General features: G+C 33.7%; 4 protein-coding genes across 4 annotated transcripts; 2 read left to right on the plus strand and 2 right to left on the minus strand.

Annotated features, from left to right (window-relative positions):
* The first annotated feature begins 2,993 nt into the window (after positions 1 to 2,993).
* LOC101217544 (60S ribosomal protein L8) lies at positions 2,994 to 5,106 on the plus strand. Its single transcript, XM_004151922.3, has 2 exons — positions 2,994 to 3,513; positions 4,539 to 5,106. Exons 1-2 carry the CDS (start codon positions 3,074 to 3,076, stop codon positions 4,879 to 4,881), a joined length of 783 nt encoding a protein of 260 aa, XP_004151970.1. The 5' UTR covers positions 2,994 to 3,073; the 3' UTR covers positions 4,882 to 5,106.
* A 3,934-nt stretch (positions 5,107 to 9,040) lies between these two features.
* Positions 9,041 to 12,000, plus strand: LOC101217072 (organelle RRM domain-containing protein 2, mitochondrial). Its single transcript, XM_004151920.3, has 4 exons — positions 9,041 to 9,382; positions 10,082 to 10,150; positions 10,239 to 10,345; positions 11,595 to 12,000. Exons 1-4 carry the CDS (start codon positions 9,130 to 9,132, stop codon positions 11,688 to 11,690), a joined length of 525 nt encoding a protein of 174 aa, XP_004151968.1. The 5' UTR covers positions 9,041 to 9,129; the 3' UTR covers positions 11,691 to 12,000.
* A 714-nt stretch (positions 12,001 to 12,714) lies between these two features.
* LOC101213794 (organic cation/carnitine transporter 4) lies at positions 12,715 to 15,065 on the minus strand. The gene is made up of 2 exons (XM_004151986.2): positions 14,414 to 15,065; positions 12,715 to 13,998 (listed from the first exon to the last, which is right to left on the minus strand). The coding sequence occupies exons 1-2, from the start codon at positions 14,838 to 14,840 to the stop codon at positions 12,839 to 12,841; spliced, it is 1,587 nt and encodes a 528-aa protein (XP_004152034.1). The 5' UTR covers positions 14,841 to 15,065; the 3' UTR covers positions 12,715 to 12,838.
* Positions 15,066 to 16,151: 1,086 nt separating this feature from the next.
* Positions 16,152 to 18,478, minus strand: LOC101213558 (organic cation/carnitine transporter 4). Its single transcript, XM_004151985.2, has 2 exons — positions 18,032 to 18,478; positions 16,152 to 17,526 (listed from the first exon to the last, which is right to left on the minus strand). The coding sequence occupies exons 1-2, from the start codon at positions 18,414 to 18,416 to the stop codon at positions 16,310 to 16,312; spliced, it is 1,602 nt and encodes a 533-aa protein (XP_004152033.1). The 5' UTR covers positions 18,417 to 18,478; the 3' UTR covers positions 16,152 to 16,309.
* Between the last annotated feature and the right edge of the window lie 1,009 nt (positions 18,479 to 19,487).

The following is a 19,487-nucleotide window of genomic DNA, read 5'->3' on the forward strand; positions in this document are numbered from 1 at the left end:
GGCCTGCTAAATAAGCCATTTCCTTATTGCTTCGTATGTATTCGAGAAAGACAGGGCAACAAGAGCCCATGTGGAGACATTTGTTGACGTCGGATCGAACGTTCCTAGCAGGTTCGAGAAATTTGCTAGCATGAATCTCAATGATATGGAAATTCCATATATGTCCAGTCATGGGTTTAACATGTCTCCCAACAACATCGAACAACCTAGTCAAGGAAGCGATTGTAAGACGTGCTCGAGCAGCTCAAAACGGAAGCGAAGAGGGCAGAATTCAAATACAGTTGATGTCATTAAGGATGTCATGGCTTGCCAAACCGATCAGCTGAGGCTCATTGTAGAGTGGCCGCAATTGGCACTAGAGGATGAAAGTAGAGTCTGTAAGTGGTCATTCGAGCATTGTGTGCCATACCTGAGCTCAGTAGGTTAGAAAGGATGCAATGCAATCGAATACTGATGAACAATTTAGCGAACATGAAGGGTTTCCTCGAATTTTCAGATGACGAGAAACTTGACTACTGCATGATGATTTTACGAGGCACTAGCTGATTGTTTCTTTTACTTTCATGAACTATTATTAATGTTTTTTTTTTTTTTTTATGATTCTACTTGTTAACTTTTTCTTATTGATGTTTTGTAATGATATTGTTGTTCTGTGTTTTTTGTTCCAATTATTCATATAGTCAAATTAATGCGACGTAATTTAATGTATATATATATATTTGCACTCCTAAACCCGCTTTTACGTGATACGTCACCAAAAATAATTGAAATTACTTGGCAATTATAATCAAACGTAACAACTAATGGACAACATGTTCAATATGAACATTACCGATCCACAAATTAAATCAATTAGTTCAGGCAACATCTGATCATTTGGTAAAAAAAAGATTATTCACTTTGACTATTGGATTTTAAATATGAATTTGATAAAAAAAATTAATTAAAAAATAAATATATCACATCACTACCAACATAACCCTTCCCTCAAACACATCTTATCATAATACTATTATAACCCTACTCACATAACCTTCCCCCAAACACCTCTTATCATAAAACTAGTTTTATCATAACCCTAACATTTCCATAACTCAACCATTCCCCCAAACGCACTCTTAATGTACGACAAGTACAAGATTATTGTATTTTTCTCATATAAATATGTATGGTTCTAACCAAATATAAACTTATTCTCTATTAACATAATTTCAATCTTACTAAATATTGTAACGTTCACTCTAGGGAATGCTATTAAATTATTTAATTGAAATTTACTTTTTTTTTTAGAAACATATGCTCAATAGCTAATATAATGTTTCAAACTTTATCTCTCAAATTGTTATTGTCAAGAGCAAAGATGTTTTGACATGTGCAGCAATGAGTGCACAACAAAAACAATGAATACTAACTGATTTATGCAACTTCTGGCATTAAATCAAAATTGGGTTTAAGAAGTAATTAATTATTATACATAACTTTCATAAACTTTGTCACAAGAGAATTTAATCAAATATATAATCACTATATATAAAATTTTAAAGCTCACAAAATTCACATAGAATAATTTAAATATTCAACAATCAAATAAGTTTCAACATAAGCATGACAAGCAAACGCAAATAAATTTCAATGCAAGCATGACAAGCAAACAAAATTAAAGATAATGTTAGAAATTTTATTCTCATATTTTAAAAGTAATCTTAACATATAAAAGATAAACACTATCACAGTATTTGTAAAAAGAATGTGATCCAATTAAGAAGATAAATATCCTAATTAAATTTATCATATAAAACTCACAAACCATTTGAATCAAATCTTTCAAATATAAAAATTATATTTAAAAATAAGGCATGGTTTACAACCTTAATCTAAACAACATTTAGAACATAAATATAATCTAAAATGATATAGTATATTTGACAAATCTATAAGATTAATTAATTAAAATTTTAAAGTCAAGAAATAGTTGATTTTCAATATTTTTTCAATTTTGAATCACTAAAAAAAATAAGATTATTTGAGTTTCTCAAACATAAATTTTACTCCTTCACAATCTATAGATATATTTTACACACAATTCATGAAATTCATGAAATGATTATCCTCACCGATAAAAGATTGTGATGAAGACTATACACATATACAATATATGTAATAAGCTAATTAATAGTCTAAAATTTTAGAGGATGGGGTTTGGAATCTAACAAGTATATACCTAAACAAATTCAATATGATTGAGAAACTTGGAGACAAATAAAGGTCTAATTCACTTAAATACAAAGTAACAGTTCTATAAAAAATTCTCTTTTAAGTCACAACTCAATATTAATGCTCACATAAAATGTTGTATGAGTTTTACAACGTTATTAGATCAAATGCAAAATATAAATATATTTTAACAATCAATTTTGCAAACACATAACTTTACATATATGATTAAAGTAAAGTATCTACATTCTTTAAACTTTATGTTCAAGAAAGATGAATGATGATGGTGAGAAGATAAATGATGAATACACCAAATAAATACATATGCAAAGTCACCAAAATTAAAACAATTATCGTACTTGAACGAGATTCTAAATACCTCAAAACTATAAAGAAAATTTCAGTTGGATCTTTAACATGAATTAAAACCAAATTTTACACGACCTTCAAAGTGGTGAGACTCGTGTTGATAACATGTTATAAAATAAAAAATAAAGAAACTAAATAAAAACAATAAAACAACACAGAAGGAAGAGAGCTACACATTCTATTTAAAAAACTTGTCATGATATGAATTACACCCGGTGGAATTAGAATTAACAGTAAATTCAATATAAATTGAACCACGAGAAAGAAAGAAAGAAAAGAATATAATCAAATAAGGAATAATAATAAATCCTTACGAAGAGCAAACCCACGACAAAACCAAACAATATTTATCATAAACCCGTAACCAAACACCCCTCTAGGGCAACCATCCTTCCCCTCTTAAAAACCCTAATCTGTTCGTCTTTCCCCGCCTCCCTTCCCCTTCCCCTTCCCCTTCCCCACTTCCCCAAAACCCTAATTTCCATTCTCAATGGGTCGTGTGATCAGAGCTCAACGTAAGGGTGCGGGATCTGTCTTCCGCTCTCACACTCACCACCGGAAGGGCCCGGCCCGTTTCCGGTCACTCGACTTCGGCGAGCGTAATGGGTACCTGAAAGGTGTGGTCAGTGAAATCATTCACGATCCGGGCAGAGGTGCGCCGTTGGCTCGTGTTACCTTCCGCCATCCCTTCCGCTACAAACACCAGAAGGAACTTTTCATCGCCGCTGAGGGTATGTACACTGGTCAGTTCGTTTACTGTGGGAAAAAGGCTAATCTTGTTGTTGGTAATGTGCTCCCCGTTAGAGCCATTCCTGAAGGAGCTGTGGTTTGTAATGTGGAGCACCATGTTGGCGACAGAGGTGTGTTTGCTAGATGCTCTGGTGATTATGCTATTGTTATCAGCCACAACCCAGATAATGATACCAGCAGGTAGATTTTGATATCTAAAATTCGTTTTTGTTTTTCAAAATGCACGTCTGTTGAAGAACTTATGTATCTTTTTTTCTTTTTTTGTGTATGCCCGTGTATTTTGCTGCGCTTTTATTGCTTTCTTACATATGGTTTGACTCAGTTAAGCGTTTTGCGTTATGAGATGGCAGGTTTAAATTTCTGTTTCTCATTTATATTGGTTTTTTATGTTAATATTTGTTTTCTTCATTGGTATAGATATATTTATTTTGCGAAATTATGATTTTTTCAAAGTGAATAGAAGTAATTACATTGATATGTGGGGATAATCATATTGGGACCGTGAATGAATTTGTGTGAGAAGAAGGGTTGAAAAGGAGGAAGATTTTTGAAGGAATACTTTTATCTTTTTGGAGTGCATAGTATAACTCATTTGCAACTAATTTTTGTTGTCAAATATTCCTGAATGGATTTCCCAAACTACTTAACAATGTTATGTTGTTTTCTTTCCTTGTTATCTTTTCACTTGGTTGATGATAATCGTACTTCATTTACAAGAATATTGTTTATCTATTCCAATGTAACTTGTAATTGTGTTCTTGGAGAGATACGTATGGTTAGTAGAGTCACAACATGGAGTTTCTTTTTCTTTCACGAACATGAATATAAATATGAATGGTTTTTTTGAACTTATCATAAAAAAGCTTGTGTACCCTGGCTAGAATCTAAGCTCTCCACGTTTATGTCTGCTTGCTGAGTGAGTGATTTGCTAGTGCTGGCTATATCTGTTTTCAGTTTTTTCAAGAAGGCACATGTAGTGGCTATATCTTTTATTCAGTTTTTTCAAGAAGGCACATGTAGAGCGCTCTCACTGGAGTGATTATACCTGTGTCAGGGTGAAAAGGCTGGATCAGTTTAGATTTTTTTTTGTAGTAAACTGCGGTTGTGCTTAAAAATGCTGCCCATTGTTCCTTGAATATGGAATTTTTTTATTTGTTTTGATTTAATTCCTACCAGCCTTCATTTCATAATTCTGTCTCTTGCAGGATTAAGCTACCATCTGGAGCCAAGAAGATTGTACCCAGTGGATGCCGTGCTATGATTGGTCAGGTTGCTGGAGGAGGAAGAACAGAGAAGCCTCTTCTTAAGGCAGGTAATGCTTACCACAAGTTCCGAGTCAAGCGTAACTGCTGGCCGAAGGTGCGTGGTGTTGCTATGAATCCAGTTGAACATCCCCATGGTGGTGGTAACCATCAACATATTGGTCACGCCAGTACTGTCCGCCGTGATGCTCCTCCTGGTCAAAAGGTTGGTCTCATTGCTGCCAGAAGAACTGGTCGGCTCCGAGGACAGGCTGCTGCTACTGCTGCCAAGGCTGACAAGGCTTAGAGTAATTCAATCGGTTCAAGACTTGTTTTCCCTAATCCTTAGTCCCTTTACATTATGTTTGATTGGATATGCATTTTGTTGAAGACCCTATTTAGAAGTTTTTGTTTCTGAGTTTTGTTACAAAAATCCTTTTTTGAACATAATATTCCTCTCCCCCTTGTTTCTTGTTGCTGTGATGAATGTGGTGAATTTGATAGCATGAACACCAACGTAATTTCTCTAAAACAAAAAAGATCTATGTTCTTAGGTTTTCGATGACAGGTACTCGGAGAACAATTTGTAGCCAACTACTAAAATTAATTTATAAGGATATTCTAATTTCTTAAATAGTTAAATTTTTACAAGAAAATATCTAATCTGTATCCTGGTTTTTTTATAGTCTGGTTATGAGACGATTCATGTAACCTAGAGAATGGTTGGTTCATTCAACTGAAGTTTGTGATCATATTCGTCCCTTCTCCTCCTTCCGTCTATATTTATCAACTTGGAAGAGTTAACCTAAATGCACCAAAATGACTTTATGTTATTATTACTATTCATACATAATTTCTCTCATAGACTCGCTTGTCGTCTCATGAAGCACCATCTTGGCTGACCGTCAATCTTTCCATCTCATCTAATTTCTAGATTGATTTTCTTAGCGTTTGATTGATTTGTTATGAGAATGAGTTTGTTAAATTATGCGCCTTCCTTCACCATAATTTATACAACACTAATCAAATAGTTATTTAAAACTTAATTTAGTCTATTTCAAACTTAATTTAGTTAAAGTAGTTGGTAACACATGCTGCACCTAAATTTTCACACAAATAGAATGAAACTATATTTATTTACTTATAATTTTTTATTTTAATTTTTTAAAATACATTTTTTAACTTCATTTCTAGAAAGATTTTTTCCTCGAGACTTGTTATATGCATGCATAAATAGAATGAGCTAAAATATATAAATAATTTGTAATATTGACTATGAAACAATTCATTCAAACTTACGTATTAATTACCTATCAAATGTTTAAAATAGCAAAAATAATTTTTGGGACTGTTCAAGAAAAATAACATTTACAATTTAAATTTTGAATAATACGCTCTAGAAGATTAAATTTTGAATAATATGCTCTAGAAGAAAAGTATGTTATTCACTTAAATCAATATCATTTTAACACGTTAAGATGACCAAACCAATAGATAAAAAGAAAATAATCAGCTAAAAAAAAAATCTTATTATTCAATTTCCATAAGATCTAAAAACAATATCTTTTTCCCCTTGCATACCCAAAAAAAAAATTTCTTCTCCATTTATAATATTAGATGAAAACAAAAGTGACTAAGAAACAACATAGAAATCTATCTGCAAACTTGCAAGTAGCACCAAAATGATGGCATAAACCCAGAAGACAGCTCCTCACCCTCAAATTGTGTGTAACCTTAGCAGCAACCATAAAACAAAGGGTTTTTGTAGCCTTGGCCCACAAATCTTCATTTGAACTTGTTGGAAGACTAATTTCTTCGCACACCAACTTTTTGTTGTGACTTGAACATGAAAAAGAATAAAAAGAATGAAATATTTATACCTAAAGATTTGAAAAGAGAAAGAATTTGAAATGTTGAAATAATTATAAAATAGTTAATATGAGATAGGAGTATGTGAATAGATGGAAGATAAAGAAATGTGAATAGGTGGAAGATGGACATATGGGAATGGTTTTAGAAAAATGTTAATAATATAATTAATTGAAAAGAAAAAATTAAAATTATGAATAATTAATTTAAATTAAAAAATAAATAAAAAGCAAATTAAGAAAAAGTAAATCTACTAAAAAAAATGGTAAAATTGGAAACAAAATGTTTCTTCTTATCCATACTTTTATATATACTACAAGGTAGGAGAAATATGGTATGCAAACTTTTAAAAACACAAAATCTCCTCAAAACTTAACAATTTAGTTCCACACTTCCTCCTTCCTCGTGAAAGAATATAATTTAATTTTTTTTTATAGATATAGACTTAAATTTATTAATAAACTATAAAGTCGAAGATGTAAAGTCAGGAAATAATGACTTAGTTTTGGTGAGATTTAAGGCAACCTATAAAATTATTAATCCAACAAACAAAAGTCGATTAGTTATATTAAACTTAACCAAAGGAGCTTAAAAAGAAAGAGAGTGAAGAAGCCGAACCACACCTTCCGTGTTTGACACCACGTGAACACCTCCACTTCTCTCTACTCAAATGCTGCAGATCGACGAGAATGGCTGATATCTCCCAGATTCAGCACAAAAACGCCCACATTGGCATAGTGCTCGACCCTCCGATATTACTCCATCCCCATTTCTTAAAATGAACCCTTGCCACCCACATCGTCTTACTTCATGTTTGAGGTCCATAATTCGTATTTTAAATCTCTATTTGCTATATTTCTTACTATTTTTTTTATCAAAAATAAAATAGTTTACATTTCAAAAATTGCCTATTATAATCTATATATTATTATAACACATGTAAGGGACGGTTGAGACGAGTAGTGACTTATAATAGTTGTGAGTTATAATAGTCACTGTCAGGGGTGCAGACTACTATACTCTATCTTATTATAAATAATGTTTAAGACATAAACTATTACAATATGAGTTTTCACTACTTTTTTTTTGTGTCTACATATATATTATACATAAAATATATATTTTTCTTCAATTGACTTTATTAAATTTGATTAATTAGAATATTCTTTAATAAATTTAGCTTCAAGCTGGGGTTTTCATTATACATGAAATACACTTTTTTCTTACATGAAAGCTAGTAGTTTTGCATTTCATTATAATTATAGAACACAACAACAAACATAATCAAATCGACCACGCTATTTTTCAAATTACCATTGATAGATTACTTTTCTCCCAAATAAACATGGTCTTAATTTATTTTTAGTATGTAATAAAAAATGAGATACATAGAACATGAGTGCATCTAGAGATATATCTTTTTAATTTTGTCACAAAAAATGACTAAAAAACCTATATTAGGTCTTAGCATTTTTTTTCTTCATTTTTACCACATACTAGCAGTAAGTATTTTTAACTTTTTAAAAAGTTTAATGAATTTTAATGTAACTTGAAAAATATTTTTTAAGAAAATAAAGTAGTACCAGCTTTTATAAAAAATAATAAAATTCAAGACAGTTTTCTATAATTTAGTTAGAAAACAAGGCGTTTATTAGTTAAAATTAAAATATTTGAATAAGATTTGATAGGAACTTCAACCTTTGTAGATTTTAAGTTTAAATTAAAATGGTTTCACGAAAAATATTAAACTCAAATAATAATTTAATAATAAAAAAATTTCTACTTAATTAAACATAGTTCGATATCAAAATTCATTGGACGATTTCTTTCATAAAAAATATATATATTAAAACAGTAATTTTAATTTATTATTTTTGCGAAAAGCTTTCTTATTGTAGATTAATTCCATTGAAAAAGAAAAAAGAAGAAGAAAAGGGTTTGATGATGAATTATATATTTGTTAGAGTTTCCACTAACAAATTTAAAACTAAAAAAAAGGAAAGAAGAGAGAGAGGAAGAAGAAAGATGATTACAAGAGGGAGGAAAATTACAATAAGAGTTCGGAGAATTATAAGAACGAGTATGAAAGTTTTTCTCCATTTAACTTAGTAGGTAGCCTAAACATAGAGTGAACTATAATAGTTCATTTCACTCTAATAAGACTAAAAAGACTGTATCTAATATCTATATGTCAATTGATCTAAATTTATTTTATTACATAAACTAAATTACATCGTTAACAACTAAGTTGTACTAAGTTCTCAAATGTGTACCCAAGGGTTTGGTAGCTTAATAGCTCAAGATTAGACTAGAATTTGGTCTAACCCTCGATCTGTTCATCAGTTCGGAACTTAGTAGGTAAAGAGAAGACGAGGAAAAAAAAATGTTCCCATATGAGACAGCTTATTGGGCCGGTCATTGCAACCCGAGGGCCCATATGAGACAGCTTCAAGTTCACGGGCCTCAATTTTGTGCCCTATTAGACAAAATGGCAGAAACCCAAATTTACCCTTAAAGTATGTAAATCATTTTCTCCAAAATCAAGGATACATCAGTCATTTCCAATAATACCCTCCTTCTTTTTGCGTTAAGAAGAAGAGTCCTCCTTCCTCAAAACGAAAAAGAAAAAAAATCTGTTTTTCCTCGCCTCTTCCAGAAAGGGTTTAGTACCTTAAACCCCAATCCTATGGCTCTCAGATCGGCGGCGGCGTCGGCTCCTCGGAGTTTGAGGAAACTCATTACACGTACCTCAACTCGTACTCTACCGATAATCTCCCAGGCTATTCATGATTGGGAGAAACCGGAGCCCAGCACCATTACTTTCCTTTCTGGCCGCCTGTTCTCCAGCGCTTCTACTTCTAGTTTCATTCCTCCGCCGCTCCCTCCCTCGGCTCAGCAGCGTGAGGTGGCTGAGCCCAGTACTAACCTTTTCGTTTCCGGTAAATCGTTCTTTCTTAATCTATCTGCCTTGCGTTTATTTACTTTAACAATCATGTATTTGCGTTATGTATATTGCTCCCTTTCTGTTCTGAAACTGCTAACGTTATTTTGATTTATGGTTTCATTCTTGCCAATTTTTTTTGGAGTCTGGAATTTCATTTTTCCTGTTCTTCTTTTGGTCCTATTTTAGCTGTCTTAGTAATTGAGAAATGCTTAGTTACCTTTTTTTTTTAATAAATATTTTCTAACCTTCGATTGTCAATTTTATGGTATCTTTTTAGTTAGTGTTGAGATATCTTTTTTTATTTTTTATGCCTCTTCTTGTTCTTTGCCTTTAATTTGCTTCACCTCTCGGTTTTGAATTGTTGAGATGCATACGTATATTTCTAGATGGGGAAGTTTAGTAATTGGTGGAATAGTAAGTATTGTGAGTACAATCTATGCTTGACTGGACCTAATGAGGTGGCTATCCATTCTCTTTGGATGTTGGCCTCCTCTACGTTTATCTTTTTCAATGATCGATTCTTGGAAGCTGGAATTGAAATTTGGCTAATGTGTTTGTTGAGCTGTGTTTCTGTTTCTTTTCAAGTAGAGGAATTGTTCTGTCTTTTAATACAGAATTTTCAAGTTTTATTGTGTTTATGAAATTAATGAACTGTTTGTGAAGCACGTAATTGTTGATGTTTATCTTCTTTCAGGCCTCAGTAAACGCACTACCACTGAAAAACTTCATGAAGCCTTTGCGAAGTTTGGAGAAGTTGCTCATGGTCTGTCCATTCGCATTGCAAGTTTGATTTGTGCTTAGACCTGAATTTTTTCCATCTTTTAACCTGTTGTTTTCTGTTCTGTTTGTAGCAAGAGTTGTAACTGATCGAGTGACTGGATATTCTAAAGGATTTGGCTTTGTTAAATATGCCACTTTGGAGGATGCTGCTAAAGGCATAGAGGGCATGGATGGCAAGGTGAGTTGGGATCACTTTCCAGTTTTCTCATTTGAGACGTTGAAGTTTATTTGGTGTGTATGTAGTGTTAATCCACATTTACATAAGATCCCTGGATCTTGCATTCAATGTTTTTCGCATGTGTTAGCATAGAGGCTAAGGTCGTTGACTACCCTTCTAATAGACAACTAAGAAATGAGAAAGAAAATGAATAAGAATATGACTTCAATGTGTTAATTGGCGTATCACAGAATAAATATAAGATTCCTGAATATGGTGTGTGGTGTTATGTTATCCACATATGCGTACAAGATAGTATTCTAAAGAATTTGATTGGCAACATAGAGAACATATCCTTACAGCACTCAGCTGTTGATTATGATTCATGCTTTGCATATTTTGGATCTTATGGTACCTGGCTCGGCTGATAGATCTGCTGGTTACATGGGAGTGCAGTTTCTCCTTTATTCTCATGTTCAATGGTGTTTGCTTTATGTAGTCCTTTCAGACAATAATTATTTTTGGTAATTCATTGATTTATTTGTAGGATTTTCTGATATAATTTGAATCCTTTCATTTGAGCAACATGGTGGTGAGAGTATTTTTTTTTTCATTACCTTTTTCTTGGTGGGGCATTGAGCATTTAGTCGGGTTCATTTTTTCTTTTGCTGTTGCATTGTAATGGATGTTTAAGTTTAACCGCTTAAACTGGCCTGGTTAGTGGTCACTCACGAATATAAGAAAATAAACACGTGACTTTACAATGTTGAAGAAAAACATTAACTATTGGACTTTAACAATTCTTTGAATCTTGTAAAGGGTACCACTTGGAAACATTATTGTTACTATTATCATCAAGTTTTAAAATGATTGCCAATATGTGGCTAAATGGTTGGTTGGTGAATCTTTTATAGAAAGTACAATCTTGACAATGCAAAATGGTTGTATTGAACAAACCGATCTAGGTTTCTTTTAAATCGATTTTGTCAAACTTTCCTAGAACTTCCCTTGGTTTGCTTCATTGTCATTTTTGACATTTTAGTAGAATACTCCCATTATGAGCCTCGTTCAATTGATTTGATTCCATGTGTCTTACCTCTCTGATCCCCAATTAAAACATTTACTCTGATAAACTTTACAAATTAGAATGCCCGAAAATAAGATTTAAGAAATTGGGTTGATGATTGCTTTTGAACACGTGTTGAAATTTGATTACTTATAATTGAATGATGATGAGTCTCTTTTTGTTTTCCCTCTTAATGTTATCCAGTTCCTGGATGGTTGGGTTATATTTGCTGAGTATGCAAGGCCAAGACCACCTCCTGAGAACAACAATGGTTTTGCCCCATATGGCCGTCGAGATTAACGATGAAGGATGCTTCCATATCCATTGAACTCTCTTGATCTGCAAAATGGCACTTAACTTTATATACATGATTTAGGTTATTTCTTCATTGGAGGTTCGTTGTTCTCTTCCGTTGCTGATAACTTTTTTGTTCTGCGGAACTGTAGATTAGCCGCAGGTATTGAGTTGAGAATATCTGAATTGAGACAGTAGCATTTTTACAGGTACTACATGTATGATCTACTTTTCAACATATTTAGTCAAAACTATTTTATTTATATATATGTTTCGCCAATAAACATACTTTGCATTGCGTATTTGTTACTGATAAGCTTAGAGTTTGTTCTTGTCGTGTATGCTTTTGGATTAATTTCTAGTTAACCACACATTGACCTCTACGAATAGGTAAATCTGGATTCAAATATTGGAATATTTTATTTATGGTTAAAATACCAAATCTTTGTATTTTGAGTATCTTTTTTTCCATTTTTTTTATCTATATACTTAGCAATCACTCTTAAGGTCCTTGAAGACTCGATAAATCTTGAATTTATTATTTTAAGGTTATTTCATTTATTATTATTAACTAAAATTAGTTTAATAATACCACAAAGAGTAAATTTGTTGGGAAAAAAAAAATGAAATAAAGTATTGATAACCAAAATAGTACAAGGGAGCAAAATGGTATTTTAATATTTATTTGTGTATTAGTGAGTAAAAATTGATTCAAGGTTAATAAAGGGAATTACGTATTTAATATGATATAAATAAGAAAATATTGTTTGGTTACTTTGGTTGAGAACAAAAACACAGCACAAATAATCAAACTTTTATTGTATGGGTAGAATTAGTGTTTATGTTCCTTTCAAGGTTCATTGACACTTATGATTTGGATTTAGTCTTTCTTTTTTTACAAACCCAAAAGAAAACAATCAAAAGGACTCTTCAACAGCCAGTTGGAAAATCCTGTACTCCACCTTCCATTTTTGTTATAAACAAATTTTCTTATATGATTCTCATTCGATTGCTTGGCTATCAAAATTTCTTTCATGTGTAAAAATATTTCATAATTTGAAGTATCATTTGTATAGATAAACAAACGCACGTAGAAGTACATTTTGTATTACAACTGAAAAGGAACAGTAAATTTTAATGGTAATGGAAAAGGATTAATCACCAATACAACTTCTTTCCCCATACTCCAATCCAGCCATTGTATCATATAGAGACTTATTGCGTGTCTCAGGCAGGAAAAATACCAATATCCCACCCAACATTCCACATACCGCAAACACCCCAAACGCCGACCCACCTCCCAAAACCACCACAAACGGCGCCAAAGCCGCTCCTGTTTGAATTGCCAAGGCGGCTGCACCCATTGCCACGTTCCTCACCACCGTCGGAAACAGCTCCTCCAAGTATAAAAACAACAAGTTGTAGTTCCCAGCCATCCCAAATACCCCCATAATCCCACACACCATCCTTGCTACCTTCCACTTCCCATGGCTTCTCATCAAGCTCCCAATAAAGCAAAATACCCCACTGAACCAGAACGTTCCTATCCCTATCCCTTTCCTCCCAACCCTACTTAACAGCACTGCTGTTATAGCGAACGCCGGAGTCTCTGCAACAGCATTGAGTAGGACGCTGAGGTAGAGATTTGTCTTTAGGTTGACAACGTTTAAGCTTAAACCGTAATATATTACTGCCCCTACAAAGCTTATAGCCATTGCTAGCAGTAGTCGAATTCTTGCAAGCGGTGAACGAAGTAAGGTTCCTAAGTTACCCTTTTCTACATGTTTGAGCTCCGATATCTGATCATCTTTGTTGAAAGCTTCTCGATCCAGTAGAAGGATGACTCCTTCAGGGAGGTGCTTGCCATTGCATTTGGCTATGGACTTCATCACCTTCATGGCTTCGTCAATCTTCCCATGAACTAGATACCATCTTGGGGATTCGGAGACGAAAGGCAGGATGACGAGGAGGAAGACAAGAGAGGGAATTGAGGAAGCTATGTAGAGTTCACGCCATGGACGAATGGTGTAGGCCATTCCTGATAGTATGACAATCCCACCGGCAAAAAAGTAGAACGACGACATTCCAGCTGCCCCACGTTTTGTTGGGCCAATGGGTTCAGTGGCAAGTACGAAGGCACATACGGCATTACCGCCGGTGCTGATTCCGGTCAAGGAGCGGAAGAGGGCATAGGTCCAGTAATATGGAGATGCTGCTGTTAAGAACCCAAATATGGCGTTTAATGAAGAAACTAAAGCGAGCGAGCGTTTTCTTCCCAAGGCAGAGTTTGAGAGGTAGCCGAACAAAGCAGATCCTGATGATATATGAAGAATAACTAAGTCATAGGGATTTCAAAATAACTTTTTTTAAAATCATTATTAAATGGAAATAAGAAAAAAAAATTAAAACATGTTTAGGAGTGAGAAAATTTATTAATTTTTTTTGTCAGGTATAAAGTCCCTCTAAAATATATCATTAATCATTTCAAAACTAGTTAGTATTTGATGAAGTGATGTTTTGAAGTGACATTGAATTTTTTTTTTTAAAAGAAAGAAATGAAAAAAAATTCAAAATCACTATCTTTATAAATATGATACTGAGACAATTTGAATATATAGTTTAGTACACAAGATACTAAATGCCATGTTAAAAGTTGCTGTTTCATTTCTCACTCAACCTTTGTTGAACTAAAAGAAACTAAAAAATTAATATGAGAGTGAGAGGATTACCTATCATGCAGCCAATAAAGAACATGGACTGAGCCAACCCAACTTTATACTTATCACCACAAATCAAACTCCACTCTGCCACCGTTGAGCTCCGGCGACCATCAACCCATTCCCATGATCCAGGTTTCATCCCACAAACGCTCGTTGCAGCCGCATTGCAGTCCGTTGGGTCGATGCACTGCCATCGAGGCTGGTGATCAGCGAAGATGACAATCATGGTGTGTAGAGCTTCTAAAGTCCAACCCAAATTGGCCAGCACAAAGTTCTTCCATTGCCATGGCCCAAACTCACCGCAGTACTTTCCCAGCATGTCGTCAATTGTAAGCCTCTCTGTTGCGGCTGATTCTACAATGGGTTCGATCGTAGGCAATGGACGTTGGTATTGTTCTTGAAGCTCAACTTGACTTGATGTGGATGTCAATGTCATTGTGTTGTGTGGCTTAGAGAGCTATAAAATTTTAAGAAGAGAAACTTTTTGTAATATCCAAACTAAAATAAATCTACACCACAAATACATACTCTTATAACTAAAACTAAAATAATCTACACTTCAAATACAAACTATATTATAACTCAACTCACTACGGTAATTTTAACCGTTGTTTTAAATATACAAACTATAGTATAACTCAATTATAATAACTCACATTTACTATAAATACAGTTAAATAACAAAATTGTTAGAGAGATATTTATGAATAAAGCAAATCTATTAGTTATAGAGACTAAAAGGTATTGTTAGAAATCTACCATCACTCATCCATAGTGTTGATTGATTTTGTTATATTTAAAATCAACTTGAAAAGCGTTAGATTTTAGGTTTGAAAATCTGCCTACACTGCAAGACAATTAATTTTTTTCTACGTCTCTTTCGTCAGGAGAAAGTTAGTGTAGCAGAAGCTCTACCAAGAAGGAAAGAACAATGCAACATCTAACAATCGATGTTTGGTCAAAAAGGTCTTTGTGGTGATTTATTTTTCTCTCATAATTCAAACAAAGGGTACAAAAATGTCAGGAACTTTGTGGCCGTTTCTTTGAATAATTTAGCTGTGTTAGTCATCGGTAAAAAGGAAATGAAACAGATAAAAAAAAGAGGAGGGATTCATATGATTACCTTCAAACTCAAACACGAAGAGAATAATTTGAAGCTTGTGAGTTTTTTTTTTTTTTAATTTCTCTTTGGTTCTATGAAATGATTTTTTTTTTTTTTTGATTAAAATGGGAGTATTGGAGTTTGATAACAATGGGAGTTGGTGAGTTTTTTCTTTTTTGTTTTCTTTGAGAAAGGAAGAAAGTAGAGAAGTGAAAGATGGCAGTGAGAGTTTATGAGTTGTTGGCATTAGGGAGCTTCAAAGAGGCAGATGGCAATGCCAGACATAAACAAACTCTCAATTAATTTGGAAACTTTTACATTTTTCTATTTTATAACTCATTTTCTTAACTTTGATTTTTCCAATTTTTCAAATATGAGGAATTTGGTCAGGGTTGGTTATAAATAAGGTTACAAAATACCAATTTTTTTTTAATTAAAAAAAATACATTACCCATTTTGAAATTTTAGCTTATAATAATCCTAACCAATTTTCAAATTAAAAGTAGTGTTTTTTTTCTTTTATTATTGTTGGGTTATTGGTACAACTTGACACATATTGTTACGGTTATTCAAACTATAAAGTTAACCATAAATTATAATATTTTTAAGTGAACACATTAGTCAATTACGATTCATGATTCTATTTTGAAGTAAACACATTGCAATTGAGTTAATTACAATTGATCTTTCAATGAGATTTTATTATAACTACAACAATTTTCATCACAAATGGGTAAACATGACCTTAGATAGATGTACTTTTACTCCAGTTGAGAGAAAGTAGATTAAGCAGTTAAAGTAGGTCAAATATTATTCACACTTATTGGCATAACATTGATAGAAGAAGAGGAAGAAGCAACAATATTGTTGGTATTATTATTCTCACCATCTTCCAAACCAGCCAAAGTATCATAGAACGGCCTATTAAGAGTCTCAGGTAGAAGAAACATAAGCATTCCACCCAAAATTCCACAAATTGCAAACACCAAAAATGGCCATCTTCCCCCTAAAACCACCACAAAAGGTGCCAATATTGCTCCCATTTGTGTGGCTTGTGAAGCACATCCCAAAGCCACATTCCTCACAACTGTTGGAAAAAGCTCAGCAACATATAATCCCAACAAATTGTAATTCCCTGCCATCCCTGATAGCCCCAACAGCCCACAAACCATTTTCAATATTCCCCACTTCCCTTCACTATTACTACTACTACTACCATTCTCGATCAAACTTCCCATCAAACAAAATACCCCACTAAACCATAAGGTCCAAATCCCCACCCCTCTCCTCCCCATCTTCCCCAACAACACCGTCGTGACCGCGAACGCAGGCATCTCCACGACTGCGTTCAAAAGAACGTTAATGTAAAGATTTGTCTTTAGGTTGACGACGTTTAAGCTCAATCCGTAATACACCACTGCGTTCATGAAATTCACCCCCACTCCAACGATAAGTCGTGTCCGAGCGGTGGGTGAGCGCATTATGTCAATGATGTTATTGTTCTTGTTATCAATTGTTTGATTGCTTTTTGTGTCGAGTGTGAGGACGACTCCTTTCGGAATGTGCTTTTTGTTGGAGTTTGCTATGGTGGTTAGAGTTTTCATGGTCTTCTCGAGCTTTCCTCTCACAAGAAACCATCTAGGGGACTCGGAGAGGAAGGGGACAACAACGATGAGGTAAACGAGCGAGGGAATTGAAGAGACAATATAGAGTTTGCGCCATGATTGGAAGATGTATGCGATTCCGGAGAGTAATGCAATGCCACCAGAAAAAAAGTAGCACGAAGACATCGCTGCTGTGCCTCGTCTTGTGGGACCAATGGGCTCCGTAGAAAGAACGAAAGCGCAAAGGGCATTGCCGGCAGTGCTGACTCCGGTCAATAGGCGGAGGAGGACATAGATCCAATAAGAAGGGGAGAGAGCTGTTAAGCAGCCAAAAATGGTGTTTAAAATGCAAACTAGAATCAATGATCGTTTTCTTCCAAAGCTTGAATCTGAGAGATGCCCAAAGATTCCTGCACCTGTGGATCATTAACCTCTTACATATTAGAAACTAGTTTTTAAGTAAATGAAAGAGGAAAATTTATACATTGTTACATATATATATATATAGGTTCATAATAACTTCAATTATATTTTTCTATCTTTGTTAAACGCACGTTAAAGATATATCTCGAAATTGTTTTTGATAATGTCTAATAATTTCTCTCCATCTTTAATATATTTTGTGTTTAATAGGTTCTTAATAGTACTGTAAATTTTCAATTTTATGCTTCCATGAATGTTAAAAACAGTTTCCAAAAAGGTAAAAAGAAAACTATTAATCACGAAATTAAAGTTTTAAGCCTAAAAATTGAAAGTTCATTTTACTATTAGTCACTCAAAATTCCATACATCTCAAATAAGTTACCATATTTTGGTTGAGGAACTAAATAAAAAAAAAAAAAATCAAAACTCTACTTAACATTTTCAAAACTTGTATAGAATTAAACTAAGATAAGTATATATACATGGTTTTAGAGAGACCTAATGTGCAACCAATGAAGAAAATGGCTTGAGCCAAACCAACTTTATACTTATCTCCACAAACCAAACTCCATTCCACCACCGTCGAGCTTCCACGGCCACCAACCCACTCCCATGTCCCAGGGTTTAGATCACACACATCTTTCGCTGCTGCATCACACGCGTTACGATCCAAACATCGCCACTCCACGTCCCGGTCTGCGAAGATCATGACCATTGTATGGAAGGCCTCGAGGGTGCAACTCAAATTGCTCAACAAGAAATTCCTTAACTGCCATGGCCCAAACTCACCACAATACTTTTGGAGCATCGCGTCGATCGTAAGCCTCTCTGGCTCTGATTCCGCAACGAGTTTTAGATCTCGTTCCTCTACAGTGTCACCCATATCAAAATTATTATCAAATATGTAGGAGGTAAATGAGGTTGGCGAGAAGATTTGGTTGTCAATTGTAATAATGTAGGAGTTTTAATTTTGTCATAGGAAAGATGTGTTTTAAGGAGAAGGTGGTCGTGCATATGCTTTACATGATACGTCATTAGTGGTTGTTTGAGAACTTGTAAGGTTTAATTTGTGATCCTAACAACGTGTGTATTAGGCATGGGCATTAATAAAATACACATAAAATTTTAGTGGCAAAAAAGTTGGTCACTTTACATATCTTTCTTTTTGCTATTCCAATACTTATATGAACTATTTTGTAGGTTGAAAAAAAAATATCATTTTTGGTTCTTGTAATTTAGATTTCATCCTATTTTAATTTATCCATTTATGTGAAATTTAATCCATGCGAATGCAATAAATCTTAAATTTAGGATCAAGTCCTCGTGCATGCTCAAGCATCGATCTTCAATGTTATTGCATCTCGATCCTAATGATCTAGGAAGATGTTTCGGTTCACCTCACAAAGACAAGAAAAAATCTAGAAGATCGACAAACACCTTACAAAATCCAAAAGGATGTTTGGCACGAACCAAGTTCTCTACATGGTAGATCAGGTCGTATGAGTGTCATCAATAACCAAGACAAGGATCAACTAAATAGTTTGATGTGTGATAGAAAGCTCAACCTTGCGTTCTCTCTTTACCTACAAAAGAAAATGTAATGCATCTAAAAAAGTGTACATGCATGAGTTGAGTTGTTAGAAGGTTGCTTTGGAAAAATAGTAAAATTATTTTTTAATTGGAACAATACCTCAAATACCCCTACCCAATTGAAAAACTTGAGTCCTAAATACAATTTGTTCCCTAAAACTCAAATACCATGCCACATCCCACATACAATTAATCCCTATGAAAATATATAATTTTCTCCCAAAATATAAAATTATACTATTGCCATTAATGGGAAGCTCCACCTAACCTCTGCAAACGTTCAAATTATTCTTGAACTTCGGCCAGTTTAGCTAGCTTTGTTCGCTCCATTTGAGACCCTAAGAAATTTTCGTTCTATTTGAAA

Source organism: Cucumis sativus, chromosome 3 (genome assembly GCF_000004075.3).
Source record: "Cucumis sativus cultivar 9930 chromosome 3, Cucumber_9930_V3, whole genome shotgun sequence".
In the NCBI taxonomy this organism is placed as follows: Eukaryota; Viridiplantae; Streptophyta; class Magnoliopsida; order Cucurbitales; family Cucurbitaceae; genus Cucumis; species Cucumis sativus.

What these genes read in the sequence shown, in the direction of transcription:
- LOC101217544 (XM_004151922.3), top strand. Translation starts at nt 3,074, where the DNA reads ATGGGTCGTGTGATCAGAGCTCAACGTAAGGGTGCGGGATCTGTCTTC. An exon ending in CCAGATAATGATACCAGCAG is followed by an intron (nt 3,514 to 4,538) that starts GTAGATTTTGAT and finishes TGTCTCTTGCAG; the next exon opens with GATTAAGCTACCATCTGGAG.
- LOC101217072 (XM_004151920.3), top strand. Translation starts at nt 9,130, where the DNA reads ATGGCTCTCAGATCGGCGGCGGCGTCGGCTCCTCGGAGTTTGAGGAAA. An exon ending in TACTAACCTTTTCGTTTCCG is followed by an intron (nt 9,383 to 10,081) that starts GTAAATCGTTCT and finishes ATCTTCTTTCAG; the next exon opens with GCCTCAGTAAACGCACTACC. An exon ending in TAGAGGGCATGGATGGCAAG is followed by an intron (nt 10,346 to 11,594) that starts GTGAGTTGGGAT and finishes AATGTTATCCAG; the next exon opens with TTCCTGGATGGTTGGGTTAT.
- LOC101213794 (XM_004151986.2), bottom strand. Translation starts at nt 14,840, where the DNA reads ATGACATTGACATCCACATCAAGTCAAGTTGAGCTTCAAGAACAATAC. An exon ending in CTTTATTGGCTGCATGATAG is followed by an intron (nt 13,999 to 14,413) that starts GTAATCCTCTCA and finishes ATATATCATCAG; the next exon opens with GATCTGCTTTGTTCGGCTAC.
- LOC101213558 (XM_004151985.2), bottom strand. Translation starts at nt 18,416, where the DNA reads ATGGGTGACACTGTAGAGGAACGAGATCTAAAACTCGTTGCGGAATCA. An exon ending in CTTCATTGGTTGCACATTAG is followed by an intron (nt 17,527 to 18,031) that starts GTCTCTCTAAAA and finishes AATGATCCACAG; the next exon opens with GTGCAGGAATCTTTGGGCAT.